The 27,091-nt window shown below is 39.3% G+C and overlaps 14 protein-coding genes across 14 annotated transcripts; 7 read left to right on the forward strand and 7 right to left on the reverse strand. All coding sequences in view use genetic code 6, as the record gives it.

Annotated features, from left to right (window-relative positions):
* Nucleotides 1–688: 688 nt before the first annotated feature.
* Nucleotides 689–1,348, forward strand: SS50377_21315 (Cysteine-rich membrane protein 1; the record flags this gene model as incomplete). The annotated part of the gene is made up of 1 exon (XM_067905247.1): nt 689–1,348. One exon carries the CDS (start codon nt 689–691, stop codon nt 1,346–1,348), a length of 660 nt encoding a protein of 219 aa, XP_067766564.1.
* Nucleotides 1,349–2,201: 853 nt separating this feature from the next.
* Nucleotides 2,202–3,731, forward strand: SS50377_21316 (uncharacterized protein; the record flags this gene model as incomplete). The annotated part of the gene is made up of 1 exon (XM_067905248.1): nt 2,202–3,731. The coding sequence occupies one exon, from the start codon at nt 2,202–2,204 to the stop codon at nt 3,729–3,731; it is 1,530 nt and encodes a 509-aa protein (XP_067766565.1).
* Nucleotides 3,732–4,452: 721 nt separating this feature from the next.
* SS50377_21317 (uncharacterized protein) lies at nt 4,453–4,641 on the forward strand (the record flags this gene model as incomplete). Its single annotated transcript, XM_067905249.1, has 1 exon — nt 4,453–4,641. The coding sequence occupies one exon, from the start codon at nt 4,453–4,455 to the stop codon at nt 4,639–4,641; it is 189 nt and encodes a 62-aa protein (XP_067766566.1).
* Nucleotides 4,642–4,660: 19 nt separating this feature from the next.
* SS50377_21318 (Histone H2A) lies at nt 4,661–5,020 on the reverse strand (the record flags this gene model as incomplete). Its single annotated transcript, XM_067905250.1, has 1 exon — nt 4,661–5,020. One exon carries the CDS (start codon nt 5,018–5,020, stop codon nt 4,661–4,663), a length of 360 nt encoding a protein of 119 aa, XP_067766567.1.
* A 1,722-nt stretch (nt 5,021–6,742) lies between these two features.
* Nucleotides 6,743–8,152, reverse strand: SS50377_21319 (Cysteine-rich membrane protein 2; the record flags this gene model as incomplete). The annotated part of the gene is made up of 1 exon (XM_067905251.1): nt 6,743–8,152. One exon carries the CDS (start codon nt 8,150–8,152, stop codon nt 6,743–6,745), a length of 1,410 nt encoding a protein of 469 aa, XP_067766568.1.
* Nucleotides 8,153–9,348: 1,196 nt separating this feature from the next.
* Nucleotides 9,349–10,884, forward strand: SS50377_21320 (FeFe-hydrogenase 6; the record flags this gene model as incomplete). Its single annotated transcript, XM_067905252.1, has 1 exon — nt 9,349–10,884. The coding sequence occupies one exon, from the start codon at nt 9,349–9,351 to the stop codon at nt 10,882–10,884; it is 1,536 nt and encodes a 511-aa protein (XP_067766569.1).
* A 262-nt stretch (nt 10,885–11,146) lies between these two features.
* Nucleotides 11,147–11,521, forward strand: SS50377_21321 (Cysteine-rich membrane protein 2; the record flags this gene model as incomplete). Its single annotated transcript, XM_067905253.1, has 1 exon — nt 11,147–11,521. The coding sequence occupies one exon, from the start codon at nt 11,147–11,149 to the stop codon at nt 11,519–11,521; it is 375 nt and encodes a 124-aa protein (XP_067766570.1).
* Nucleotides 11,522–11,819: 298 nt separating this feature from the next.
* Nucleotides 11,820–13,328, reverse strand: SS50377_21322 (Axoneme central apparatus protein; the record flags this gene model as incomplete). Its single annotated transcript, XM_067905254.1, has 1 exon — nt 11,820–13,328. One exon carries the CDS (start codon nt 13,326–13,328, stop codon nt 11,820–11,822), a length of 1,509 nt encoding a protein of 502 aa, XP_067766571.1.
* A 388-nt stretch (nt 13,329–13,716) lies between these two features.
* On the forward strand, nt 13,717–13,965 carry SS50377_21323 (Cysteine-rich membrane protein 2; the record flags this gene model as incomplete). Its single annotated transcript, XM_067905255.1, has 1 exon — nt 13,717–13,965. The coding sequence occupies one exon, from the start codon at nt 13,717–13,719 to the stop codon at nt 13,963–13,965; it is 249 nt and encodes an 82-aa protein (XP_067766572.1).
* Nucleotides 13,966–14,037: 72 nt separating this feature from the next.
* SS50377_21324 (Transmembrane domain-containing protein) lies at nt 14,038–15,432 on the reverse strand (the record flags this gene model as incomplete). The annotated part of the gene is made up of 1 exon (XM_067905256.1): nt 14,038–15,432. One exon carries the CDS (start codon nt 15,430–15,432, stop codon nt 14,038–14,040), a length of 1,395 nt encoding a protein of 464 aa, XP_067766573.1.
* A 954-nt stretch (nt 15,433–16,386) lies between these two features.
* Nucleotides 16,387–17,916, reverse strand: SS50377_21325 (uncharacterized protein; the record flags this gene model as incomplete). Its single annotated transcript, XM_067905257.1, has 1 exon — nt 16,387–17,916. One exon carries the CDS (start codon nt 17,914–17,916, stop codon nt 16,387–16,389), a length of 1,530 nt encoding a protein of 509 aa, XP_067766574.1.
* An 853-nt stretch (nt 17,917–18,769) lies between these two features.
* On the reverse strand, nt 18,770–19,429 carry SS50377_21326 (Cysteine-rich membrane protein 1; the record flags this gene model as incomplete). Its single annotated transcript, XM_067905258.1, has 1 exon — nt 18,770–19,429. One exon carries the CDS (start codon nt 19,427–19,429, stop codon nt 18,770–18,772), a length of 660 nt encoding a protein of 219 aa, XP_067766575.1.
* A 689-nt stretch (nt 19,430–20,118) lies between these two features.
* Nucleotides 20,119–23,997, reverse strand: SS50377_21327 (Transmembrane domain-containing protein; the record flags this gene model as incomplete). The annotated part of the gene is made up of 1 exon (XM_067905259.1): nt 20,119–23,997. The coding sequence occupies one exon, from the start codon at nt 23,995–23,997 to the stop codon at nt 20,119–20,121; it is 3,879 nt and encodes a 1,292-aa protein (XP_067766576.1).
* Nucleotides 23,998–24,816: 819 nt separating this feature from the next.
* Nucleotides 24,817–26,109, forward strand: SS50377_21328 (Cysteine-rich membrane protein 2; the record flags this gene model as incomplete). Its single annotated transcript, XM_067905260.1, has 1 exon — nt 24,817–26,109. One exon carries the CDS (start codon nt 24,817–24,819, stop codon nt 26,107–26,109), a length of 1,293 nt encoding a protein of 430 aa, XP_067766577.1.
* Nucleotides 26,110–27,091: the final 982 nt, after the last annotated feature.

The raw sequence follows: 27,091 nt of genomic DNA on the forward strand, positions 1-27,091 counted from the left end.
AAATTCGTATCGTAAATCTCTTATCCACATAAATGCATTTTCAATATAAAGTGTATATTATATAATGATAGTATTAATTTAATTGAATAATATATTAATGATATTAAATTCATTTTGTTATTTTCCCTTCTTACTTGTAGTTATGATTTATGATATTAAATAGTTAGTTCTATATAATATTATACTTTATTTGTTATTCATAGTATAAATTATTTAATAGAGTAGAATTCATATATTCTAAGTTATAATTATGATAACATTATTTTATTACAAATAGAAGTTACTAATTTTTGCTATGCACAGTAGTTTGATATTATATGAAAAGTGTTAAGAAAATAGTAAAATCAATATAATATGTCAATATCTGTTTTATATAATTTTAAATAAAATTAGCTGCTATTATAACTATTTGCAGATAACTGAAATCTTTAAATTACTGAGTACCTTTCAAAAGATTTTCTATTTTTTACATTAAGCTATCTTTATATGTGATATTAAAGTAAGTAATTATTGTCTTATACATTAAATTGTATAGTTAGATAATTTATTAATATAGTACCTAAACAATTTATTTTTAGGTTTTGGACCAACTTTAATAAGAAAAATATACATACTTTATAAAATTTAAAAAACAGCGAGAATAGTGTTTTGGTGATTAACTAATATAATATTTATCATAATCTTCAAAATGGCCCCAGATAATAGCAATAAGCAAGTAAATAACGCAGATACCAAGTGTACACGACATATCGACTGTTCTAGTTAAAAGAAAGGATATTGTGATGGAAATACCCTAACGTGCAAACCATGTTAGATGAATTGCATTGTATGTGAATCCACCGCTTCGTGCAATTCCTGTGAGCCTGCTACCCACGTAACAACAATAACAGGTGAGTGCACCCCAATTTGTCCTGGTCTCCAATATCGTTAATTTTGTGAGAATGGAAAACCTAAAGCTTGCACAGAAGGAGCCACCTCGCCGTGTAAATGTGGAGTAAGTAGTAACTGTGGGACCTGCACAGGTGATGTTATGCCAACATGCGCCACCTGTTTAAAAGGAATGAAGATGGACGATAACGATCGCTGTATGGATTGTGCAGTAGGCTATAGAAAATTTGTCGGAAGGTGCTGGCCTATTGTTCCTGAGCCAGATATCCCAATTGCCCCGGTAGATCCAGAGGTCCCAGTTGTCCCAATAGTTCCAGTTGTTCCGGTGGACCCCGAAGCCCCTGCCAGCAACAAGCTAGGCGGCGGGGCGGTTACCGGAATTGTCATCGGTGTGATTCTTGTCGTTGGCGCCGTTGCTGGCGGCCTTGCCTATTATTTTATCAAGAGGGGTAAAAAGTGACTGGAATACTAACTTGTGGTAGGTCATCTGCAGTAAACTAATTATATATAATATACCCATTTACACGAAATAACCTCCCGTGCTCGAGTAGCTGTAAAGTATCAACGTGGGGTGCGATGTGTATACGAAGAAACAGCCAATGGCCCTGTACCAATACAATCGAAAGCGCTACCCATTGGAACTTCCTCGTGCCAATTGCGTGCTTTCCGAGTGGCCAGCGCCAACTCCAAGACGCCAGAACGCGCCCAAACACGGGGGTGCCTCCCAGACCTGCACGCCCTGTTGCACTCTTAAGAACCAAGCCTCTCGCATGGGCACCATTTCGGTAGCAGCGGCACCTCGAACTCGCTGCGCTGCATCAAATTTGCACCCTACGGCACAGGAGCGCAGATTTCAGAAGTTTGCCCGCTAGCCGGCTGTTCGCGGCGACGAGAGTTCGGGTGCGGTTCGCTGAAGAGCTGGGCATCTGCTCATTGCAAGGCAGTGCGCACGTGCAGGTAGAACTGCAGCGAGAAGCTGGCGAATGATATTTTTATGGTAGTAGCTATAGTAGGACATAATACTATTAATAGTTTTCACCTAAAACTAGTTTCGCTGTATGTTTCCAGTAACAGTAACTAATCCTCATTCCACTCCGCAGTTTTAGATTATTGTACATTTGGTATAATATCAACAATAGAGTCTATGAAACTCGCTTAAAATAGAAGATACCATAATTAGTACTTCTGCATATTTTGTTTCCATTTCATAAATACTATATATTACCGTTAGTTCCCCTAATCTATTGAAACTAAAAACCCGGCCAAGCTGAATACTTTCTAACCTCTGTTGCATTCGCCTCGGGTCTTCAAAAATGTTGGCGGTATTAGCAGGGTACGCGCAGCTCCAGGCGTGCTACTCCGACCTGACCACCCTGGAGGTGTCCCAGGTGCAGGGTACGTTGATCATCCACATCGAGCCGACCGGTAGCGCGGCATGCGGCAACCTGCCGACTGCGGTGAACGTCCGACTCCTGTTCACGCGGAAAGACCTGGACGTACAGACCGTGCTCACGGACTTCGCATACGGGACTACGCTGCTGATCCAGATCCCAGTCGCCGACATCAAGCTATACGTCGACGTCAAGGCAGCCCAGCTCGAGATCCGCAGCTACAGCGAGGTCTTCATGCAGCAGATCTCCCAGATCACGCTCACCCGCAACAGCGAGGCAGAGGTTTTCAGCAACCTCCTGGTGGAGTACGACCAGAAAGTCTTCACCGCGACCGCCTCCTTCCCGAAGGCATTCACAACGCTGGCCGTGACTAACGCCACGCTCATCGTCACCAACTTCATACAGTCGTACCCACTCTCATATGATAGTTCATCAGTGAAGACTGAGACCACTGCTAAAACCATATCCATCGGCTTCTCCAATAAGGATCTGTCCCCCATCCTCTACAACACCGGGATCCTCTCCATAATGCTGGTATGCACCTACGGCTCCAACGACATCGAGGCCACCGGGAAGGTGTCCACCATCACCCTATCGTATAAGGGCCAAGACTCCCCAGGGGTGATATCGGCAGTGAGCGCGTACGGCAACAACCTGTTCCTGATGATAGACAGCTCCGAGAGCTTGAAAACGGAACTAATGAAGGCTGCCTAGGTTAAGCTGGTGATCGAGGTGAACGACTTCGCCTGTACCCTCGTCGCGCAGTTCGCGGCAGCACTGCTCTCGGAGAACATCAAACTGAATGGAAAGCTCCAGCTCAACATGGACGAGCAGGTCTTCTCCCCGGTGGACGATGGCTTCCTGCAGCCGCCTGAGTGCCTGCAGCTGGTGTTCGACAAGGGCGAGAGCGTGATCGTCAGCATGGCCCTGTACAAGGACGAGGTTCCACTGAACCGGTTCAGCTTCACCTTCGCCAACATCCGCAAGACGTGCTTCTCGGACACGCACATGGTGCTAGAGGCCGGCTTCATCCGCGTAACGTCAACGAACAACTGCCCGCAGCCAAAGCCCTACAAGGCCAATGTTACCATCTAGCTGTTTCCTACGCAGGCGAACTAGGTTACTAACAGTGTCACCAATGTGGCAACTGCCGAGTTTCTGCTGGACACGCACCTCGACATCGAGATTCGCATCCCGGAAGCGAAGACGATCCGCTAAATTCAGGACGCGTACAACTACTAGTTGCTGATCACGAGGGCCAACGGAGACTTCGTGGACTCGCTTTACCCCGACTTCTAGACGGTGACGCTGATGGAGATAATATTCTACAATATTATCATAATTGCAGCATCGATGGTTGCCGGCGGGGCGCTCGGCGGCGTTATCATATTCGGAAAGACCAAGCTACGGATGAAGAAGCTGCGGCCAAAGCCCGAAATGGACGAGATATGACTGTTTGAACTTATAATTCTAAGTATAATATTATAATATAAATATATAATTTAATCTCAAAAATTTTAATTATAATTAAATTTAACATACTGAATTATTTAAAAACGGAATTATTATTATTTTTATTAAATAATTATTAAAAAGTGGTAGTATTTTATATTTAGTATAATTAATCTGAAAATATTGAACTTTAAATTTATATATAAATAAAGTGTATAATTATAATTATAGACACGCTTTTAAAATTTCAACATTAAAAATAATGATTGGTTTTTATTTTATTGAATTAAAAATTATTTTAACTGTCTTATAAATAAATATTACACCATTGTCTAGATTTGTTGATATAATGAATTTTATGAAACTTTGATGTTCCCAAGTGTAATACTACAATTGCTAATAAAATTATGAGTATAATATTAATAATAAAGTTGATTATCAAAAGTAAATATTTTATTAGCAGTGTTAAAATTATAGTTATAGTCATCTTTAAAATATTATTTTGAATAATAACTAATTTAATATAATAATTGTAATATACATTTAATGATTCAATCTTTATATAGTAATAAATATATAGAATAATGAAATTAGTGATAATCCATCATTTAAAAATCATATTAACAGATGTATATAGGACATATAAGTTTTGCATCTTTATATAACTTCTCATTCTCAACATGCAATATTAGTTCTCTTAGGCTAACGATTTACTACCTAAATGTTACTGACAACTGTGATCGACCCGGTGACGATCATCGCGCACGATATTCTGCACCTGACCCAGCGGTTCACGTCCATGGAGAATGACGTACTGGGAACGGCGGACCAGCTCGGGATGCGCGACGCGCTGCAGCGGCTGGACGCCGGGATTCGCATGGCGGCGGAGTACCTGGGCGAGAGGGAGTGACAGGGTAAACAAGAATATATCACTGGTCCTGGGACTTCTTGGACTTGGAGGTGTGCTTCTTCTCGTCCTCGAGTCTGGCGACACCGCCGTCGCGGATGACGACGTCCTTGAAGATCTCGTTGAGCTCCTTGTCCTTGCGGATGGCGTTCACGATGTTGTTGGGGGTGATACGCTTGGTGGACTTCTTGTCCTTCTGGTTGAGGGCTTCCTTGAACACCTCGTCGATGACGGACTCGAGGATGGCGGCCATGTAGACGGGGGCGTCGGAGGAGATACGGTCGGCGTAGCGGCCCTCCTTGAGATGCCTGTGGATACGACCGACGGGGAAGATGATACCGGCACGGGTGGATCTGGACTTGGCTTTGTTGTCAATGGCCATTTTTGAAGGGGAAAATCGGGGGAACGGGGGTGCCGGGCCTAGCGACTCGCGCAGGTTCGAATTTCTGTAAATCCCTTATCCTTACTATTATATATAGTATGTAATTATATAATATTAGTTAATTATATTGATTATAAAAAAGGTCTAGTTTTTTATTATATTTAAAACTCATCAGATAGGTATAATAATATTCTTTTACATATTTATCTGTTTCTATTAACATCATTATTATGTATAATAAGTTTAAGAAAACTTTTTATAAGTTAAGTAAATTATTTTACTTTTAGTCAATGTTAACGGGATTAAATATTTTGATGTGTTAACTGTTAATTATATATTTATTATTCTTAGTAAAGTAATAGAATCATTTTACATTTCATTCAATGTTTATATGCTATAAAATATCTACAAATTAATTCTCATCATTAGACAACATTTATGAATCCGATAGAGAAAGATTGCAAAATTCTAATTTGAAGTCACAAAATAAAATTAGCTTAATTTAATCACAGAATAAATTTTCTGATAGTGGGATTTTCATTGATTTATATGTATTAGGCATCTGTCTTCTTTTCATGTGCATCAACTTATTTCCTTTCATTCTAAACAATATAAGGAAATAATAGTATTATCAGTGTTCAATTTAATATAAATTATTCCATATCAGTTAGTTCTTACCAACTTCAGATAACTGATACTTTAATAAAATGCTTAATATTTTTATAAATGTTAAATATATTTTTACTTGGTTTAAATTTAAAATATATTACTAGATGTAATATTATTTTGATTTTGAATTTAAAACTTGAGTTACATTGATTTAAAAATAGAATGTATAATAATTGTAATTATTAATAATATGAATTCATATAACTTGTGGTGTATACTTTTTATTAGTGTGAGTATTATATATTATTATTAAATAAAAAGTATTCCTTTAAGTTCATATTTATAAACTAATGATAGTTAAAAATAATAATATACAATAATAATCTTATTATTGTGTCTATTTATATTAAATATTTAATATAATATTTATTTCGTTTAAATTCTGATTATCTTATTATAATTAGGTTAAAATTACAAATAATAATTATGTTTTAAGTTTAACTTAATTTTAACATAATTAAAATAACTATGATATGAATATATTGTTTAAGATGAAAAATATAAAATTTAAACTAAAATATATCATAATGACTAGATTTATTCAAAATCTTATGATTATTAGTCAAAATATTCTGAACTAGATTTAAATATTGAAATAAATAATTATTACAATCTTGGATTTTATTTAAAAAATCAAAATATATTAATTGGATAATAAACTATAGTCCTCATAATAGTAATTTATAGTTTATAGCAATGATTATATACTAATAACCATATTTGAGATATTGTATAATTTTATTTTCCTATCACTTCATTTTATTATATTTGAAGATAATTTATATATAGATAATAATTCATGTGTATAAAATGTCATTATTGTAAATTGACAATTATGCTAGAAATAGTGTGTTTAGATAACTATTAAAGAATCGTTATCAGCAACCTTATAGAAGCATAATAACTCGGGAAAGTCGCCATTAACAATCTATTCAAATAATATTGTCCACTAAGAAATCATAAAACTTAAAATTTATGCAAAGTTAATATTATCTTTACCAAGTTATTCAGAAACAAATATTAATTTTATGAAGAAATTATCGCAAACTTCATTCAAAAAACTTAATTGCTAGAATTGTTAGCCTTCTCCAACAATGATCGCTCAAACTATTATTTATTCGATATCTTACGCTTTTTTATCACCAACACGGTAATTACGATACTCATTATCACTGTAAGTCCCGCAATGACGCCGACCACGATGTAAATAATTTGATTTCCCGCATTATTCTCTATGCATAGCTGAGGATTTACAATACAGTCCACACATTATCCACCTCGCAAAGTTAACCCCTGCACGCATCTCTCGCATTAAATATCTGTACCACACTTGGTGCAATTTTTCAGCAAGCTACCGCAGTTGCATGCCTCACCAGTCTGAAGATCCTCACAACTGATACAAGCACCAGCTCGCAGTGTGTTAGATTATGAGCACGAACTGCAAATTGTCCCCTCGCATTTTAAGCATTTTTCGATCAGATTCCCTCCACAATTGCAGTATTCGCTCCTAATATTTTCGCATTTTTCGCACTTCCCACTCCTTAAAAAATATCCAATTTTGCAGAAATCGCACGTCCCGGACTAAGTACATTTCTGACAGCCAGGATCGCATGCCTGACACATATTCAGCTCCCCATCCAAGATGCTGCAGAAGCTCCCAGCGGCGCATCCCGCGTTATTCTGGCACTGGTCCAGCGTACAGCGCCCACCTATCAAGTTTAAACCACTTGAACAGACCGTGCATGCGTCATTTTCGCACTATATGCAGTTCTCGACAGCCTGTGTCCCGCAATTGCAGATCGCTCCGGACGGTTAGTTGACTGTGCAGGGCGTGCAGGTGCCGGAATCCAAGAAGTTGTTGATTTTGCATGAAACGCACGTTTCCGGCGTGTTCGCGCATAGGACGCATGAAGCCGAACAAGCCTCACAGCGATTCTGCTCGGTGAGGCTGACCACGCAGATCTCGCCTTTTTGGCACTGGTCGTCTGCTTAGCACTCGTCTAGGACGCATGAGCTGTCTGCGAGCCTGTAGTTCGTGCGGCACTCTAGGCAGCTGTCGAAGTCGCAGGTGATGCAGTTAGCAATTTGGTTGGTCGCACAATGGCATTTGCTGTCGACTGGCATCGCGTTATCGCACTTCTGGCACTTTTAGGGCGTATCGTACTGCCCGGAAACGCACTGAATGCAAATCTCTAAAGATTCGCATCTTATACAGCTTTCTTTGCAGAATCGACAGGTTTAGCCGCTCAGGAAAGACGAATTTGCGCAGGTAGTACATTTTTCTGCCTCGCAGGAAGCACAGTTTGGAATGGGGCTTATGCTCTCAGAACACTTGCAGGAAGCCAAAAAAGGCTGGGTTGGAGAGCAAGGGATGCACGGAGTATTGTTTTATGGTCTTTGAGGGCAAAAATGAGACAGTGAGCAGTTGTTAGTGGAGTTTGAGCATGTTCCTGGGTCTGCCATAATAAATGATGGAATGGAAAGTATAGTTGCTTTCAAATGAGAAGGAGGAAATACATGGGTTGAACGCGATATTATCGAGAAACTAAAACTAGAAATAGGAAATTACGAGGATTGCTAGTGTTAGCTTGAATAGTACAGTAAAACTGAAACTGCACCTTATTTTACAATGAAATATAAATATAATTAGATAAGTTACGATACTGAAATTTGAGATTAACAAACCAATAAAATGAGTTTATGAGTATATATTACATGTTTATTTATAAATAATTTAATATTGTATAGTTAATATTAGTTTTAGTAGCGTTTTTATAGTAGTGCAATAATATTAAAATATTATCAACCAGTTATAGTATTTATGTAAAGCTGCTTAGTTCAATTAATAAACACTACTATTTTATTCACATAATAAGTATTTCATAAGGATATAGTAAACTAACACTATTAGTATTGATATTACGAAAACTACTATTCTAATAATTTTTTATTAAAGTCTTTAAATTTAAGAATATAAGAATATTAATCATATTCAAAAATATATAATACATATTATACAGTATATAAACGTATTCCATAAACAATGCAAAAAAAATAATAGAAATTAATGAGATGCATATTGCATTTATGTTTGCAATGTTGCCAATTTACTAGCTATGAATAACTCAAGTCTTAAGAAATATATCCTATTCAATTCAAAAAAAAAATCTTTCAAACAAGTTTGCGGTAAATATAACTTGACAAATTGCTTGATTCATGTGTCTTTTCAAGTGATTCTAATTACCGATTAAAACAATATCTACAATATTTAATATTATACATTAATATCTTATTATTTTTTGCTTTTATTTTCATTTTGATTTAGAAACCTTTATACTAAAATAAAATCAAATTATACAAGTAAATTTATGATATCTTATTACTACGATTTGCAGCAATTTTCTCTGAATGAAAAAACTATCTGACCTTTACAGTAAATACTCATATATTTCCACAATTCACTCACTATTATTCTCTAAATACCCGCACCCCACGTACTATTTTATCACCCTATTTATCCTATTAAATAACATTGTTCTCAAACTATAAAATTTCGCAATTAATTTTAATCTAATTCCATTATATTTTATATATATTATTTTATCAAAAAATTACTATCATTTTAAAACTACCAAATACGATTTTTCGTAAAACCCAAAATGGGATGCGGCTCGGAAATTGCACCCCCAGCGACAATTCTAAGCAACGAATCGACCCAGAATCATACCCCCATCCACGGAAAATCCTCAACCAAACCAGCTGAGGAGCGTTTTGCGCTGCACACGAAAACGCGATTCCCAGTGGCCACAATCGACATCACAAAAGGCCCAATCGACAAGACTTTCTCGGTCCAACTGGACTACTCGAAATGCATCGGCTGCCACAACTGCGCCCGCGCGTGCGACGAGTGGCAGGGCTTCCACGTCATCACGAAGGGCCCCGTGAAGATCCCGCCCTATATATAAACCTACGCTCTAAATCGTGAGCTGAACGACGAAACGCACCGCATTCGCCTCGACACTACCGACTGCGTGGGCTGCGGGAACTGCGTCTCCGCGTGCCCCACGAACGCCTTCCAGCCCAGAAACCAGGTCCAGGAGGTGCTGGAGGCGCTCCAGTCGAATAAAGTGAAGGTTGCGGTTCTGGCACCTGCTACACGCGTGGGCCTCGCGGAGGCGTTCGGGATGGGCGTTGGCGCAACTTGCGAGCGCCAGCTCGTAAAAGCGCTCCGGGGCGTCGGATTCCAGTACGTTTTCGATAACCTCTACGGGGCTGATATAACCACACGCGAGGATGCTGCTGAGGTGCTCAAAGCCAAATCGGAGAAAAAGGGGCCAGTATTCACCTCTTGCTGCCCTGCGTGGGTTAATTTGTGCGAGCGAAAGTACCCGCAGCTTTTGGGTAGGCTATCGACTGCAAAATCACCGCATGGGAGCATCTGCACGCTAATTAAGAGGTAGTTTGCAGCGTCGATAGGCAAGAAAGCCAAGGATCTGTGTGTGGTAGGGTGCATGCCCTGCACGGCGAAAAAGGACGAGGCCGCTAGGAAAGAACTCACCACCGATGGGGTGCCTGACTGTGATATCAGCATAACTTCTCGCGAGATTTTTGACTTTTTGAAATCTAAAAATATTGAGTTCACAAATGAAAAGGAAAAAGAATTAGAACATGATGAAATGGCTAAAATAGATGCTCCATATGCTTAGGTGTCTGGGTCTGCTTATATTTATGGTAAAACCGCAGGCGTTACTGAGTCTATTGTTAGGTATTTAGGAGCAAAACTAAACACGGAAGTTGCTTTCGGAGAGATTGTCCCTAAAACTATATTCTTAGACGAGAAAACTAAGCATTCTGTAAAATAATATGATGTGCTTTTATCTGGGTAAGTGTATAAATTTGTTGTTGCCACTGGTGGTTCGGCTCTTCGTAAAACGGCTGAAATGGTAATGGCTAATGAACTAGAATGTGACTCAATTGAAATGATGGCATGTTTACATGGATGTCAAGGTGGAGGTGGTCAACCTAAAAATATGAAAAAGATGGAGATTCCAACTAGAGCAACAGGGCTAAATGAAGCAGATACTAAACTCAGAAATAGCAGTAGTTTTGATAATAAATCTCTAGATGCTGTTTATGATAAGCTAGGAAAGTAAGTTCACGAATATTTTCATACTTAATATAGCGTTTGGAAGTGATTCTAATTGTACATGTTTATTATAATTTCTTTTATTAATATATGAATTAGAAAACACTAATAATATGATTTTACATATTACTTTAGACCTGATTTATTAAAAACTATATTCGCATTATAAAAAATTTTGCATAACCAGTATATAATTATATAACTAACGAATTCTAAAATGTTTAACATTACAAATCACAAACAATATTATCTGCCTTTTATATGTTATACACTTAATTCTACTTTCTACAAATATTTCCACTCCCAATACAATGACTACTATTTGCTAACCTTCTTAAATCCTCATAGAAGGATTTTGCTACGAAGACAATTGTGGTGATTGCAATACACATGGAAAATGCACGCCTTCTCCTTTTATTGCCGGAACTGCTTAGTGCGAATGTGAAGCTAACTTCACTAATGCTTCATAATGCTCTGAGTGTGTATTTGGTTTTGTTATAAAGGAAAATAGTTGTGTTGAGAATAAAACACTAGATATTGAGCTTATTGTAGGTATTTTTGGTGGATGTTTGATATTAGCTGTTATTATAGGTGTTTCTGTCGTTATTTGCTCCATTATCAAAAAGAAGAAATAGGCAAATGCTGATTACTTAGAAGTCCCTCTTTAAGCTGATGATGTTATATGATATTCTTTGTTTATATTTAATTATGAATCATTTTTTTAATAATATGTTTTAACTTTACTAAGACATAGTTTTTCAAACTATTTCTGGTTTTAATAAAAATATTTAATATTTTAATATAGTTTCTTATATAATACTTAATCATAATTAATCAACTTATTAACTTTAATAAGTTTTCAAATGAATCAAATTTTAAATATTTACAATCTAAATAATAGTTACAGGTTACTTAGAATTCACTCATTATAAATATTATCTTCGGCAAACAATAAAACAAAACATTTAATAAGAAAACGTAAAATCATTTAATTAATTCTAACATATCATCAGGCTTTCTGGTATAATATCTTACAATTTCGTCAGGGAAGCATTAATTGCACTGTTCGATAGCTTCAAAAAGTCTTGTGCCGCTTTCAGCCTCTATTTATTATAATCTAGCTAGACCGCCGCTGGTAACGAATTACCTTCTGGCTTGAACATCCTTAGGAAGTATTTTAGCATACTGAGCAACTACATGTTTCAATATCTGAGGTGGTGCCTGGTGCAATAATGGGTCTAAAGCAGGTAATTAATTTGTCTTTTAGACAATAAACTTTATGCTTCTCTTGCACTTTTACTTTAAATCTTCACTAGAGTTCTCGCTCATGAAAAGACCTAATAATTTAGGCAAAACGTTGGCATCACAAACAGCACGAGCGTGCTCCGGTGTATGGCGACCAATTTGGCCGAGAACCCAAACGGTAGCAGCGATAATGTGGTCTTCTGACTCGCTAACTAAGCAGCTGACAAGAGGAGTCACACCCTTGGCGACTATGATGCTGAGAGCAAGAGTCTCAGAAAATGCAGAAATGAACCCGATTGCCATGATGCCAGGAAGACGGTTTTAGCCCCTGTTTACGCTAATAAACTCGATCAAAGCACCAATTCCACCTGCGCTAACGACAGTCTGGGCCAGCTCGCTGGTGTGCTTCACAATTTCGCGTATCAGAGTTGCAGCGTTACGAGCGCAAATTTCGTCCTTATCGCGAAGCAGATTGAGCGATTTGGGGAAGATATCACCGTCGATTACGAGCTCTGCGAGCTCTACGGAGTGTTTGGAAATCTGGGCGAGGCACGCGCATACCTGGCGACGGACCTTGCAGTCCTTGGAGTTGATCAACGGGGCAATGTAGGAAATCGCACCTGCGTCAACGATCGACTGCGCGAGTTCAGGGGTGTGTTTTGCGATGTCGGAAAGGGCCGAAACGGCGACGTTTTTGAGCGAAAGCTCGGGCTCCTGCGCGGCGGTAATTAAGAATGGAATAGCACCGGCGTCCACTACGGCGGACGCGAGCTGTTCGTTGTGGCGGGCGATGTACCCAACGGCCCAGGCGGCGGACTCCTTCACACCGGCGTCAAACTCGTCCAGGCAGGCCACGAGGGGCTCCAGGGCTCCAGAATCGACTACTGCCTGCGCTAGGGTAGGAGAGTGACGAGATACCGACCTGAGTACGAACGCCGCCGCTTTCTGGTAGTGCCTGTTCTGCTCAGAAATGGAATAGACGAGCTGGGGGAGCACGTCAGAGGCGACTATAAGTTCAGCCATTTCCTCTGAGAAGTTTGCCATACGGCCGAGAGCGGTGGCGGCAGCATGCTAGACTGCAGGTACAGAGTCCGCGAGAAGGGCGCGGCAGAGCTGAACGCCGCCAAGCTACTTTATGGTGTCAACGTTCTGTGGATGTTGCGAAAGTTCAGCAAGATTCTAAACGAAATCTTGACGAGCACGTTAATATGTTTCAAAATGAGATACAACAAACCTGTTGGTGGTCATTTTTTGAAAGAAATGTGCGCCAAATGTGGAAATGGAAATATATCAATAATATACAATAATCAAGATGAATTATAACAAATTATATTAAATTATTATACAAAATTATATATTACATATGCAAGTTATTATCAATATTATATACTTATTATTACATATTTTGGTTTTTTGAAATCATTAAATTACCTATTTCTGAATGAAATTTATAAACTTTAAAAAATAAAAATAGTAAAGTTAAGTATAATATGTATTTGATAGAATAAATCCATTATTTGTTTTTGTTGATAAAAAAATTAATAAAAAATTAAGATTATATTCACAATATTTTATTTTAGATAATATTTATATTTGTACAATTTACCAATAAACCAATTTTTACACTCCATGGAAAATGTCTGAACCTAAGTGCTGTGATATCTTTTGCAAGTGTGTCCCACCTCAGATGCAATCATGCTAATGCATATGCGGTTTTTGCACATGCATCACATTGGGTGGTGCTCTTTGCTGTGCCTCTGCTTGTTGTTATGGATGCAAAAGACCTTCCTGCTGTGCTGTATTGTGCGCTGGTATTTGCTTCGACTTGGTAGTTATATGGGGATGGATTGCCGGTATTATAGTTGGTGTCAAGATGATGTGCTGATTGAACAGATTATATTTTCATGGATAATTTTTATATGCATTATAACACTAAATCACTGTATTATATTATACTTCATTGAGCAACCTCTATAACCATTTATGGGGCAATAACTTACTGATATGGACCATTCTATTAATCCTTTAGTATCTCATATGTCTTCATTTTTCTAGCCTTTTTCCAACTGAAGAATAATTTCCCTTCCTCCCATCCAAATACACCTATTTAAGAAATTATTAGAAATCCAAAAATAATACCTCCCAAACAAATATAATATCTGTAACTAACAGGTATTTAAAGTATACCTTCAGAAATAACAGCTGCTAGCTTGTTTTGAGATGAAACAAATGCTGACGAATAAGGGCCATAAGGCGGCGGTGTCCCTACTGTGTTGTAAATGGCAATTGCGAGATACTATTGCTGCTACAGTATATAAAATGGTATTGCTATATTCGAAGATTCCTGATTGACAGCTAGTAGTATAATAAAAATAACTAGGAATAGAACCTCCAAATAGCACGAAAATTTCATTACTTCCAATATTGTAACATTTTTAATAATAAAGTAAAATGTAAGGTACAACACGAAAAGTGATATTTTTGTTATTTCCATCAAATTATCCTCTTTCTTTATAATCGCGACTAAAGGAAATATAAAACAGTCTATTACGAGCCAACCGTACTGGAAACAAATAGTGTTAAAGTTATAGCACTCGTTAAACATGAATTTATCATTCACAAAGTAATTAACAGAAAACATTAAAAAATAACCTCCAATACCGCTAAAAACCAATATCAAGCTAATCCAGTATTACTGGTAAATTACACTCCCCACGCACCCAAGACATAGGGAAAAAACTGAAATAAAGCCCAAAGTAATTAAACTCCAGGCAATGACCTTTTTACTCTCAACAGGACTTGGCAGCGGGCAAACAACGAAGGCATAGCAAAGCTAAATCAGCCCAAAAATGTTAAAGACAATAATGATTATTATACTCTTTTATGTAATAATTCCACCTAGGCCGCCGGCCAAGATCGTGAAGCTGGTTGTGATGGTGACGCTCAGCGAGAACCCACCCTCGACGACGATTTGATTTGTCATGGAACTCGTCGCTGGAGTAAGAATTCCGTACCAGAACGACGACGAAACACGGAAAAGAATGAACGAAAAGCGGTTTGGAATTGCTAGTGTAAGCAGCAGTGCGAGTTCCATCAACACCGCGCAGCCAAGGTAGCACCTTTGCATGCCGAAGTGGGCGTGGAAATCGCACGAAACTGCAGCTATTGCTGCGAGGAAGCAGAGCGAAATCTTATCGGTGATCTAAATTAGCTCCTGCGAAATGCTGAAATATTGGCTTACGTACGCACTATGAGACGATAAATAGGATGTTATCAGGAGATATATGAACTGCGGTGGTGCCACGATGACAGATGCATGCACGATTGAGAGCTAATTGAGGCTCAGTCGCATTTTTTAGATTGTTAGTATTGTGCGAAATATAAAAATAAGTTTTGCGGGTTTGTTATTTTGGAGTGGTAAATTTGATGAATGGTTAGTGGTTTTGGTGCGTATTGTAGTATTTTTAAAAGAAAAATATGAGGTAATGAGGTTTTGTAAACGCTTAATATAAGTGAAAATTTTATGATTAAAAAGATAATAGCTACGTATGATGCTAGTTAAATATTATACTATATAATGTAACGTTTAGAGTCTGAAGTACGTAATACTTATTTAATTTAGACCAGAAATTGAATATTATTTAGTTTTAATAAAGTATAATTAAAATATAGTATAATAAATATTATAATAATTGTACATAATTAATTAGTACCGTTGAGATGACAGAATTCATTTAAACCTTTTTATCCCTGTATATAATAGTAGTTATATAAAAATAATAGTTAATTAAATATAATAACTTGATTTACATCAAAGGTAGTGACTTAAAACTACTATTATTGGAATTTAATTTACTGATAGGAGATGATAGTTTTAATACTGCCTAAGTATTAGAAAATATTCAAATTGAAATAAAGGTGTGCATTTTAAATTTAAGTTTATATTTAAAGGGATATTTATTAAGGAAAATAATCAAGGTTTTTATCAGGATATATAAATTTAATGATGCGGCTTTATGCCCATTTTAATCCTTAATAGAAGAATAAAATAATAACATAATTTATATAACCTATCATTGAATCTATATTAATTTTGTAATTCCTATATATTTCAAAAACAATTTCAATATAAAATATTATATAAATAATATAGCTCTTTATGTTATGGTATAATTTATTATAATACAAATTTATTTACTATTATAAACTTTAACTATCTTAATCTGTTATTTAATAATATATAAGGGACTTCATGTATGATAATCATGTAAAATTAATAGTTTCGTATGTCTATCAGTTCAAACAGTCATATCTCGTCCATTTCGGGCTTTGGCCGCAGCTTCTTCATCCGTAGCTTGGTCTTTCCGAATATGATAACGCCGCCGAGCGCCCCGCCGGCAACCATCGATGCTGCAATTATGATAATATTGTAGAATATTATCTCCATCAGCGTCACCGTCTAGAAGTCGGGGTAGAGCGAGTCCACGAAGTCTCCGTTGGCCCTCGTGATCAGCAACTAGTAGTTGTACGCGTCCTGAATTTAGCGGATCGTCTTCGCTTCCGGGATGCGAATCTCGATGTCGAGGTGCGTGTCCAGCAGAAACTCGGCAGTTGCAACATTGGTGACACTGTTAGTAACCTAGTTCGCCTGCGTAGGAAACAGCTAGATGGTAACATTGGCCTTGTAGGGCTTTGGCTGCGGGCAGTTGTTCGTTGACGTTACGCGGATGAAGCCGGCCTCTAGCACCATGTGCGTGTCCGAGAAGCACGTCTTGCGGATGTTGGCGAAGGTGAAGCTGAACCGGTTCAGTGGAACCTCGTCATTGTACAGGGCCATGCTGATGATCACGCTCTCGCCCTTGTCGAACACCAGCTGCAGGCACTCAGGCGGCTGCAGGAAGCCATCGTCCACCGGGGAGAAGACCTGCTCGTCCATGTTGAGCTGGAGCTTTCCATTCAGTTTGATGTTCTCCGAGAGCAGTGCTGCCGCGAACTGCGCGACGAGGGTACAGGCGAAGTCGTTCACCTCGATCACCAGCTTAACCTAGGCAGCCTTCATCAGTTCCGTTTTCAAGCTCTCGGAGCTGCCTATCACCAGGAACAGGTTGTTGCCGTACGCGCTCACTGCCGATATCATCCCTGGGGAGTCTTGGCCCTTATACGATAGGGTGATGGTGGACACCTTCCCGGTGGCCTCGATGTCGTTGGAGCCGTAGGTGCATACCAGCATTATGGAGAGGATCCCGGTGTTGTAGAGGATGGGGGACAGATCCTTATTGGAGAAGCCGATGGATATGGTTTTAGCAGTGGTCTCAGTCTTCACTGATGAACTATCATATGAGAGTGGGTACGACTGTATGAAGTTGGTGACGATGAGCGTGGCGTTAGTCACGGCCAGCGTTGTGAATGCCTTCGGGAAGGAGGCGGTCGCGGTGAAGACTTTCTGGTCGTACTCCACCAGGAGGTTGCTGAAAACCTCTGCCTCGCTGTTGCGGGTGAGCGTGATCTGGGAGATCTGCTGCATGAAGACCTCGCTGTAGCTGCGGATCTCGAGCTGGGCTGCCTTGACGTCGAAGTATAGCTTGATGTCGGCGACTGGGATCTGGATCAGCAGCGTAGTCCCGTATGCGTAGTCCGTGAGCACGGTCTGTACGTCCAGGTCTTTCCGCGTGAACAGGAGTCGGACGTTCACCGCAGTCGGCAGGTTGCCGCATGCCGCGCTACCGGTCGGCTCGATGTGGATGATCAACGTACCCTGCACCTGGGACACCTCCAGGGTGGTCAGGTCGGAGTAGCACGCCTGGAGCTGCGCGTACCCTGCTAATACCGCCAACATTTTTGAAGACCCGAGGCGAATGCAACAGAGGTTAGAAAGTATTCAGCTTGGCCGGGTTTTTAGTTTCAATAGATTAGGGGAACTAACGGTAATATATAGTATTTATGAAATGGAAACAAAATATGCAGAAGTACTAATTATGGTATCTTCTATTTTAAGCGAGTTTCATAGACTCTATTGTGGATATTATACCAAATGTACAATAATCTAAAACTGCGAACTGGAATGAGGATTAGTTACTGTTACTGGAAACATACAGCGAAACTAGTTTTAGGTTAAAACTATTAATAGTATTATGTCCTACTATAGCTACTACCATAAAAATATCATTCGCCAGCTTCTCGCTGCAGTTCTACCTGCACGTGCGCACTGCCTTGCAATGAGCAGATGTCCAGCTCTTCAGCGAACCGCACCCGAACTCTCGTCGCCGCGAACTGCCGGCTAGCGGGCAAACTTCTGAAATCTGCGCTCCTGTGCCGTAGGGTGCAAATTTGATGCAGCGCAGCCAGTTCGAGGTGCCGCTGCTACCGAAATGGTGCCCATGCGAGAGGTTTGGTTCTTAAGAGTGCAACAGGGCGTGCAGGTCTGGGAGGCACCCCCGTGTTTGGGCGCGTTCTGGCGTCTTGGAGTTGGCGCTGGCCACTCGGAAAGCACGCAATTGGCACGAGGAAGTTCCAATGGGTAGCGCTTTCGATTGTATTGGTACAGGGCCATTGGCTGTTTCTTCGTATACACATCGCACCCCACGTTGATACTTTACAGCTACTCGAGCGCGGGAGGTTATTTCGTGTAAATGGGTATATTATATATAATTAGTTTACTGCAGATGGCCTACCACAAGTTAGTATTCCAGTCACTTTTTACCCCTCTTGATAAAATAATAGGCAAGGCCGCCAGCAACGGCGCCAACGACAAGAATCACACCGATGACAATTCCGGTAACCACCCCGCCGCCTAGCTTGTTGCTGGCAGGGGCTTCGGGGTCCACCGGAACAACTGGAACTATTGGGACAACTGGGACCTCTGGATCTACCGGGGCAACTGGGATATCTGGCTCAGGAACAATAGGCCAGCACCTTCCGACAAATTTTCTATATCCTTCAGCACAATCCATACAGCGGCCAGCATCGTCCATCTTCATTCCTTTTAAACAGGTGGCGCATGTTGGTACAACATCACCTGTGCAGGTCCCACAATTACCACTATTTCCACATTTACACGGCGAGGTGGCTCCTGCTTTGCAATCAGTAGCTACTCCTTCTTTACAAAAGTAACCATATTTTAGATCATTACAAATAACGGTGCACTCACCTGTTATTGTTGTTACGTGGGTAGCAGGCTCACAGGAATTGCACGAAGCGGTGGAGTCACATACAATGCAATTCATCTAGCATGGTTTGCACGTTAGGGTATTTCCATCACAATATCCTTTCTTTTAACTAGAACAGTCGGTATGTCGTGTACACTTGGTATCTGCGTTATTTACTTGCTTATTGCTATTATCTGGGGCCATTTTGAAGATTATGATAAATATTATATTAGTTAATCACCAAAACACTATTCTCGCTGTTTTTTAAATTTTATAAAGTATGTATATTTTTCTTATTAAAGTTGGTCCAAAACCTAAAAATAAATTGTTTAGGTACTATATTAATAAATTATCTAACTATACAATTTAATGTATAAGACAATAATTACTTACTTTAATATCACATATAAAGATAGCTTAATGTAAAAAATAGAAAATCTTTTGAAAGGTACTCAGTAATTTAAAGATTTCAGTTATCTGCAAATAGTTATAATAGCAGCTAATTTTATTTAAAATTATATAAAACAGATATTGACATATTATATTGATTTTACTATTTTCTTAACACTTTTCATATAATATCAAACTACTGTGCATAGCAAAAATTAGTAACTTCTATTTGTAATAAAATAATGTTATCATAATTATAACTTAGAATATATGAATTCTACTCTATTAAATAATTTATACTATGAATAACAAATAAAGTATAATATTATATAGAACTAACTATTTAATATCATAAATCATAACTACAAGTAAGAAGGGAAAATAACAAAATGAATTTAATATCATTAATATATTATTCAATTAAATTAATACTATCATTATATAATATACACTTTATATTGAAAATGCATTTATGTGGATAAGAGATTTACGATACGAATTTGTCACTCCACAGGATTTGGCGATCGTATCTCAAAGGAAGCCAGCTAAAGCTTTGAATCTATACCAGTAAGCGAGTTCTGTGAATTTTGTTGAGATTTGTATTATTTTGTTCCAAAAAGTTGATTGCTATCTAATACGTTGTTTTTGCTGCTAATAAATGGTTTCCTTGTACCTTTCCTTGGCAAATTTCCATCGAGATTCATTATGTTTCGTCTCGTCTAGGATGTGGGGCTTTCCACGTTATCATTAAATTAGCCAGATTCCGTCTATGATCGAGCCTTTTTCTTCAGTATTGCGGTTTTAATGAACGGCATAACTCCACTGACTTCAGTTTCTAGCTCTTTTGCCTACCTCACATTCTTTCTATGATACCAGTAAGAGCTTCTGATATTAAAGTAGGTTAAACTAACAAAAACAATAACTAAAGCAAAAGTTTGGAGAATAACATGAATGGGCGTACTGAGGTAGTTATTATTTTATGAATAATAATAATCCCCTACCGCTGCTATAAACTGTGCCCAAATTGCTGATGAGATTAGGTTTATCGAAAACTCAACTGCCGATATTCGCATCATTACTATAATATTGACAACGTTAAATAACATTTAGGTGAGCAAGCTGGAGAAAAATATGTCATACTAAAGAATCGCAGTTAATATTTCACCAGGGTATAACAATCCAACGACTGCATTAATGCAGAAAGACGAAAGCGAAATTCTGTAAATAGCGCCAACCTCGCCATATCGTCCGAGAATCAAATCAAATACATAAAATTACGTACCGCTTAATATTATAGCTAGAAGAACCATAGCTTGGCCTATGATAGCATTTCCTGCCGAGGATCCAGTAAAGTACCCAGCTGCCATAGAATCCTAGATCGCATAATATATTTATGTTGCTAGCGGAAGCCCTAAGCCTATGAACAGGGCTAGCTTCTGTTGGGGTTTGAATCTGAATCTTGCTAGAAATATGCACAATAATAGCGTTATTGGGGGACCTGCTAGTTTATAGATCTGTTCTCCAAAGTCTTAGACAATATCTGTTACAGCTAGGTACTAAACAGCATTAAACGAAACCTAGATAGCAGCTGCCAGAATAAACAAATAAAAATGAGACGCCATGTTAAAAAAGTACCTCTTGTATACTGGAGGCGCTAAAAACACGAATAGCAAGGCAAATGGCAGCATCGAGAATATGCTAACCGCTGTTTGCATGAAAAAATCATCTATGTAGACATCCTATATAGCTACTATGACAGCTAAAATCTATGATAGTATGACGAATATAAGGTGAACTCCGAGGCGCTTAACCAGCTTTTTGACAAAAATTTACAAATCTTTTCGCTTTTCCTTCCCAATTAAAAATATAATTAAAATTAAAGCAAGTAAAATTAGTAATCCTAGTGAGGCAGGAACAAAAAAACTAAGCACGTACTGCTTGGTCAGGCCAATTTTAACGCATTCTTAATTACTAAGTTGGTACCTAGAGCTGCAAGAAACGCAAATTGCACGACCAGCCTCATTGCTATAGCACACGCCGTTCAGCCCTAGCTCGACTTTGCAGCAGCAGAGCGCAAATAACCCACTCGTGCATTTGCACGGCATGTAGCCTTTCGCGCACTCAGAGCACACATTTCCACTCCATCCTTCATCGCACTAATCGCACCAGAAACGCTATACTGACGCAATGCACCGGCCCCGCAGCTTCCCATTCTATGGAACCGTCAGAACACCACAATTTCCCTTAATGTTCACCAACGTGCTATCGCACTCCACGCACATATTTTTCAGTTTGTCAAACTTCCTGCAAGTTCCGTCTGCGCATACTATATTGGAACCCTCAAGCGCGCATGAATCGGCGAAATTGCTCGCGTGCTGTTTGCAAACACCCTGGAAATTGAACTGAACTGAGCACTGCTAGCAGTTAAAAGACTGCTGCAAATTACCACACTCGAAGCAGTAAATATTTCCATCCCAATCTGTGCCGCAGGACTCGTTAACTTGCTAAATGCAAGATACTCCGAAACTCAGAAAGCCGGTATCGCACGTTTAACACGAATCCTGTAGCTTATAGCCGGTCTGGCAGCTCGCGCAAACTATCCTACTTCCAGAGTAGAAGCAGACGCCGTAGCTGCAGCTGTCGCATGACCTGAGGCAGAGGTCCTCTCCAATTTCAAGTTTCTGTTCGTCTGGGAGCAAGTTTGAGCTGAAATACCCAGACGAGCAGCCTTAACAGACTCCTGAAAAATCAGTCTCGTAGCCCTCCGCACACTTGTCGCAGAGCGGTAGGGCGAAGTTCGCAGCACAAACGCTGCAGAACAGATCGGAGGGGTCTGCGGCATTCTGAAAGCAGTCTCCAGTGGGAATATTTGCATCAATATAGCACGAATCTCGTAGCTACAGCTCGGTGCACTCGTCGCAAGTTGGTCCTTTGTAGCCTTCGTAGCAGGAGCAGATTTTTTCGGTTTCTGTCGTAAAACACACCCCGTGGGGGTTCGAGTCCTGCTCGTAGCACTTTTCTTCGTAAAGCACAAAATTTGGAAAGCAGTCGAGGCACTTGTAGTCGTTTGGTAGCATGTAGCAGCGCCCGGTGCACTCTGGCAGCGTGCACTTTTCGAGGCACGAACTGCCGATGAGCAGGTAGTCTGCCGCACAGCCAACGCAGATTAGCGCTTACAGTTCATCTAGATAACAATCGTTTTGCCCCACCTTTGGCCAGCATTTAGCCTAGTCTTACACGAAACCTTCAGCGCATGAGTCGCACTATATGCCAATAAGGCCCAGGGCACACTTCGTGCACAGTGGTCCATTCTCAGTCAAAAAGCAGTTTCCTTGAGTGCAATCTGTGCATTTGCGGTAGCAGCCCCCAAATTATAGCTCAAACCTGTCTTCCACATCGCAAGCGTCGCATCCTCGTCCAAAATACCCTAAATAACAATCCCCTAGGCAGTTCAGAACTAGCGCAATACCGACATAGCAGCGGTTTCCTCGGCACGTTTCACAGTACTAAAAGCACTCGCCATTAACACTCATAAACCCAGGGGCACAATCTGAACAGGTAGGCCCAATTAAATCGCCCGCACAAGACTTGCAGGAAATACCATCGCTCCCTGTGAAGTAACAGTCTCCATCGCAATCGGTGCATACTTTGGCGCATTTCCCTTCGAAATCAGCTGCCCCGGTGCTGCATATCTCGCAGTTATTGCCCTCTGCGAAACTCTCACATTTGCAGTTGGTATCAGGTTAGCAAACTCCGTAAATGCAGGTTTCCGTGGAGCACGAGTAGCGGCACCTTTAGTTATATAGGGTTTACCCTTCGTTGCAGGACAAACAGATTATGTCACCTTAGTATGCGATACAGTGACCGCGCAGCTCTTCAGGATCTTGTATTTAACAACACTGATTGTTGTACAGTTGAAATCCTGGTAAGCACTAATCGCACGCAGTTCCGACAGTACCATCGTGGCATTAAATACAATTGATCTCACCATCTTTATCGTAGTAGCAGTTCCCAGTTTAACATGAATAACAGCGTTTGTAACAGTTTCCATCGACTTTTAAAAAGTCTTCAGCGCAGTCAGCGCAGTCTGGCTATCCCCAGCCAACCAGACAGGCACCACACTCCCAAGGGCCTGTGTTTCCAGACAGATAAACACAGTACTCACCTTTTGTGCAAAATCCGGTAGTGCATTGTACCTTGCAGGAGGGGTTACTTGGGTCTGTGCAGAACTGGCAGCAGGAGCCAGCAGTGTTGTCTTGGCACATACACTCTCCATTATAGCATGGAAAACCGTTACAATCATTTGATGATTGGCAATAAACATTAGAGCATATCGTAGTCTCAATGGTAATTGGCTAGAACATCAATAGTAGTATGAGCATTTTTTTGGAATGATATTGATAAGTAAAATGTATTTAAATATATAATTAAAAATTTAGATTATATGAAATATATAATTATTTGAATGTAAATAATAGAATATTCGTATAACATATTAATCTAAAAATTGGATATATGCTGTAAGAAACAGGTTATATTAAATAATACTTGATAAATTACTTTATCAGTTTCTTTTAATATTCACATTATATAGTAAAATATTTTATTTTAGAATTAAAAAAATATCCAAAGTTATGTTTCATATAATAATAGTGTATTTGTAAATCTTTTAACTTAAAGATTTAATACGAGAGTACTTAAATCTGGCAATAGCTTGAAATAACCATTAGTAATTTAAGTCAGTATAGTGAGTATAAACAAACATTTAAAAAAATATAGAAACTTACTGTAAATTTAGCAAGTTTCGTGTAATTCGGATTAAATTAAGGTATAAATGATGCATTTAATATACCTTTATAATTCAAATATCATCTTAGTTATTATATAATTTATTATATAACAATATTAAATATACCTTTTTAATTTAGTATCACCTTAGTATACGAAAATAAAAAATTATATATCACTCAATCTTCTAATTATAATACCTACCTTAATTTTTAGTTTAAATTTTACTAACTGAGCAGACTTAATTTAAATTATTATTTTAATATATAATATATAATTTTAACTATTATTGCGATATTTACATATTCTATTTTTTAGATTTCACTCTATCCCATTAAATTATTAATAATGATGGAAAATCTCACATTACATAATTATATTACTATTATCTTAAATATACTTTTATAGTTAAGATGACAGGCTGCCATGTAGTAGGATGCATCGAGTGCCCAAATAACCCTTACGTATGTCAGGCGTGCACTACGGACTTTAAGTTGGTGGACAATTACTGCCTTTCGCCATGTAGTGCCTGTCCAGAAGGCACCAGCTGTCAAGGCAGTTCGTCAACTTGTACTGCGTGCTCGAATCCCAACTGCCTTAATTGTGAAGGAATGTGGTGTCTGCAGTGCAAGACTGGGTATAAACTACAAGGCCATATAAACTGCAACAAGATGACATGTAACGACTGCTCTTATGGTTTTTTCTGCGACGAAAAGGCTCTAGTAAGCTGCATAGATTGCACGAAAATTCCCGAAGGAAAATTCTGTAACTGCTATCACTCGCGAATTTAGAATTGCCTATCCTGTAACTAAATAACTGGCAACTGTTCTAATTGCCTGTAGGGGTATTTTCCAGCCAAAAATGGGTAGAAGTGCATCCGTAACGGAACCTGCCTGGTAACACAGGACTGCGGTCTGAACCAGTTCTGCTAGGGCTCCAAGTGCGTTAAAGGGGATCTGGCGCACCCGGTCTCCTGCGGCGAGCTGCTGAACTGCACGTCCTGCGTTTCGCCGTTCTTCTGCCTGAGGTGCAGCGGCGACTACCACCTCGGGGAGGACCTGAAGTGCCTCACGCCTCGCTGTGAGACGCTTGAGCTGAACCAGTACTGCAAAGACGTCAACGTCCCCGCAGCGTGCCCTGGTCCGTTCGCATGCAGGTGCCCGAACCAGAGAGACCACTGCGCGACCTGCGATTCCGACGGCTGTGCGACCTGTCTGGCTGGGTTCGCACTGAGCAAGCACGGCTGTACGCGGAACGTGTGCACGTCCTCGGCTGACTGCCTCTTCGGCAGCTTCTGCGCCGAGAAGGGCTGTCAGGGCTGCGAGAGCATCGGTAGCGGCGGGTACTGCAACTGCGGTGCGCTGGTGCAGAACTGCGCGCTCTGCAGCGACGGCGTATGCCTGAAGTGCTAGCACGGCTCGTAGCTGACCCAGGGCTACTGCGTGATCACGGACTCATCCGACGGCGCGGTGGACGTGAAGCTGATGATAGAGATTTCGGTTGCTATCATTATCGTCGTGATCGGCGTCACTCTCATCATCCTGTTCGTGATATTTAAGAAGTACTCGCCTAAGCAAAATGGGTTCGAAAAAATTGGTACATAAGACAAAATAACACCGAGACTAATGGATAATTCGCAGAATAAGTCATTAGAATTTAGTTTGTCCCATAATGATGAAGGTTCTAGCACTCTTGTTCAATAGTGAAGGTTTTATTATTTTTTATTTACTACAATTAAATATTATGTATTTAGCGATATATAGTTGAGTAGTTTCACTTTAAGAAAACATGAATTGACAGGTCTAGATTCAAAGATTGATACTTAGCTCTAGAAAGTATAGTAACAAGAATTACTAATTTAGACGTAAAAATTATACTTAAAAGAACCCTGATATATTATGTACTTTTTTACGAAGCTAGTGGCGGAATAGCTAATAACGTAATCTGCACCTAGTTGTGCGTACGAACAAATTGAATAGAAAACAGTAAGCATGGTATGATCTTAGAAAACACAAAATAAGCTGCAATACTTCTAGTCTAATAAATACTTAATTTAGATCATAGATTGTTAATATTTAATTTGAGGTTTTTATGGTTGATTTCACGGCTCGAACTGATGGCCTCAGTATTATAACAACAAAAATTGAGGCGATTCATGGTGCTTAATATTAAACTTTGACAAACATGCGTGATTCTAGGCTGTTGTGAACCTTGGAGCGTTATATGCCGTCTTCGCGCTAACTAATGAGACCAATACGATTTAGACTCTTATGTTATAATATATATTGCGCTGACTGCGTAAGTAACAGTACTATGTCGTAATCCTACCGCGTGCGACAGGCCCGTAATCACTGTGGCTATGGTACTATCAATCTTTTTGATAACGGATAATTAAATATTATATCGCATATATACAGGATCATAGTGAATCAAAATGGGAACCCTGCAATTAGTAGTAGTGACGGGGTAGCTAATGTATATTTGAATTATCTGAATCAGGATACGTTTATATAGTTAGTATACCGGTTCCTGACGCCCCGGTCCAGTCTGATTGCTTCATCGAAGCCAGTATGATTAGGGACTATATTAGTGATCTTCATCCATGATTTCTAGCTGTCATTACGCTCTGGCCTGATGTATGTACAATCATTCCATTTTCTAGTTCCGTGAGACTTCGGGAACATCAGC

The sequence above is a fragment of the Spironucleus salmonicida genome, chromosome 2, assembly GCF_000497125.1.
Source record: "Spironucleus salmonicida strain ATCC 50377 chromosome 2, whole genome shotgun sequence".
NCBI lineage: Eukaryota > Fornicata > Diplomonadida > Hexamitidae > Spironucleus > Spironucleus salmonicida.